At 44.9% G+C, this 2,500-nt stretch overlaps 1 protein-coding gene across 1 annotated transcript in view; it reads left to right on the top strand.

Annotated features, from left to right (window-relative positions):
- Positions 1-2,500, top strand: part of LOC138979556 (sialin-like) — a 32,278-nt gene that overhangs the window by 11,178 nt on the left and 18,600 nt on the right. Inside the window, exons 5-6 of the mRNA XM_070352270.1 lie at positions 1-77; positions 2,421-2,500. The exon at positions 1-77 is cut by the window's left edge and continues 98 nt beyond it; the exon at positions 2,421-2,500 is cut by the window's right edge and continues 48 nt beyond it. Of these exons, the coding sequence (XP_070208371.1) occupies positions 1-77; positions 2,421-2,500 (157 nt within the window). The remainder of the gene's footprint in view (positions 78-2,420) is intronic.

The following is a 2,500-nucleotide window of genomic DNA, read 5'->3' as shown; positions in this document are numbered from 1 at the left end:
GGGCACTGTAGTTGGCTTGATCAGTGCTGGCTATATCTGTGACAGTGTCGGCTGGCCCGTCGTCTTCTACATTGAAGGTTAGGACCGGGTTGTGTTGTGTTGTGTTGTGTTGTGTTGTGTTGTGTTGTGTTGTGTCGTGTCGTGTTGTGTTGTGTTGTGTCGTGTTGTGTTGTGTTGTGTCGTGTTGTGTCGTGTCGTGTTGTGTTGTGTTGTGTTGTGTCGTGTCGTGTCGTGTCGTGTTGTGTTGTGTTGTGTCGTGTCGTGTTGTATTGTGTTGTGTTGTGTCGTGTCGTGTCGTGTTGTGTTGTGTTGTGTCGTGTTTGTTGTGTCGTGTTGTGTTGTGTCGTGTTGTGTTGTGTTGTGTCGTGTTGTGTTGTGTCGTGTTGTGTTGTGTTGTGTTGTGTCGTGTCGTGTCGTGTCGTGTTGTGTCGTGTTGTGTTGTGTTGTGTTGTGTTGTGTTGTGTTGTGTTGTGTCGTGCCGTGTTGTGTTGGCATGGTCAGTGCTGGCTATATCTGTGACAGTGTCGGCGAATATCGTCTTCTACATTGAAGGTATGAATTTTCAGCTTGCAAGCTCACAATTTAATCAATTAATTTGATATTCGAAATGTTGCCTAAAGGTAATGTTTGATGAACAGACACAAAAGTGGTTTCTTTACATAAATCCTGAGTCTAATCTTCGATGTTGTGTTTGACTTGAGTTTAAAAACACAGTGCTCAAAAACACACAAATCTGTATATTCCAATTGAGTTCACTGTTGGCATTATTTCTCTCGGTCGACGTGTTTCAGCTAACTAATCAGTCTTCGTTATTTGATCTACATAGTCCTTGTGATGTGGACCATGCACGACCCACATGGAATCTGAGAGGGAATTGTACGGTGTTTTTTACAAATCGGACTGTGATGTTTACAAGTACGACTCACATAAGATCTGAAGGGGGGCCCGGTAGCTCAGTTGGTAGAGCACTGGACTTGTGATCGGAAGGTCGCAGGTTCGAATTCGGGCCGGGACGGACACGGGTCAACTTTATGTGCAGACCGAGAGACGGAAGCCACGTCCCACCCCCGTGTCATCACAATGGCACGTAAAAGACCTTGGTCATTCTGTCATAAGTGCAGGTGGCTGAATACACCTAAACACGCAGACACCTGGGTAGCGCGACTCCGTTGCTGCTAGCTTTCCACTGGGAGGAAGCGACCCGAATTTCCCAGCGATGGGACAATAAAGTAATGGAAATGAAAATGGAAAAATGAAATGTTACTATATATACGTAGTATATACACCAAATCGGACGTTGTAGATCGTGTACATGCTTAATTCTTCTGTTAAAAATAGCGTGAGTCGTACACGACGTACACCTACGGGACTGTGTAGATCAAATTACTTCATTGTTAATTTTTTTTGTCAACAAACTCAATCGTTTTTCAGGAGGTCGACAGGAATGCCCTATTTTATTTTAAGAATTGAATTAAGCATCAAATCAAACCTTCCAAAAGTGTAAGAGAAATAAACACTTTGGGAGGTTCTGGGTCACCCGTAAGGCCCGGCGCTCACCTGTGTAACGCCAGCAGGACAGACGACGCACTGCAGATTATCCCAGCCCGCTACACGTTGCGTGAAAGGAAAACAGGCCAAGTACTCGTCATAATCCCTATCGCAGCATCAATAATATGCAGTGCGTCGTCTGTGCCGCTGAAACTGCGCAGGTGTATTCTGCCCTTAACCAAACCAAGATAAAGTGGAGGGCAAGTCATTAGAGAGGTCTAGATGTAGCCAAGACGGGTACATGCACGTGTACCTGTACGTGCAGCTATGACGTCACATGTTCTTGAAACTTGGTTCAGATTCTCCACAACTAGAACTGCCCAACGCGAAGCAGATGATCTAATCGCAGACAGTCACTTTAATAAAAGAAATCCCGTCCAAACTCATATCTGATACTTCTCAATGGTGCGGTTTGTGTATGTATACGCAACACACATGCGCCTGAACGCGACGTAGAATAACTCATATATGTTTAAAAAAAAATTAAAAAAAATTAAAAAAGTGCACGATTCCCTCTGACTTATTCGTGTGCGGAAATTCCTGCTCTCTTCGACGCGAAGAAATCCAGCGACATTTACCTTATATTGTCTGAAAAAGGCACATTGAAATGTGTTATTTTACTTTGCTGAAATTGTGCAGGTGCAGATTATTCAGAATCAAACGCATTCATATACAGCACGACCACACTTCGGAATCGAGTTTACACGTCGTGCTGGCGAGCGCTTCATGTAGAACTTGAACAACGCGTAACGTAAAGGGTCGATTTGATGACGTAGCACGTGTAGGGTACGTCATAGCTACACATGCAGGTTACCGTCTTGGCTACACGTCGTGGGATCTAAATCTCTGGAATATCTGTGTGTGTTTGCCAGGTGGCCTGGGACTGATATGTTGTGCGGCATGGATGCTCCTCATTTTCGACACGCCGTCCCAGCATTCCCGGATCACGGAG

This window comes from Littorina saxatilis, linkage group LG11 (assembly GCF_037325665.1).
Source record: "Littorina saxatilis isolate snail1 linkage group LG11, US_GU_Lsax_2.0, whole genome shotgun sequence".
In the NCBI taxonomy this organism is placed as follows: Eukaryota; Metazoa; Mollusca; class Gastropoda; order Littorinimorpha; family Littorinidae; genus Littorina; species Littorina saxatilis.
The sequence above is the reverse complement of the archived record's forward strand: the minus strand, read 5'-3'. Positions and strand labels throughout refer to the sequence as shown.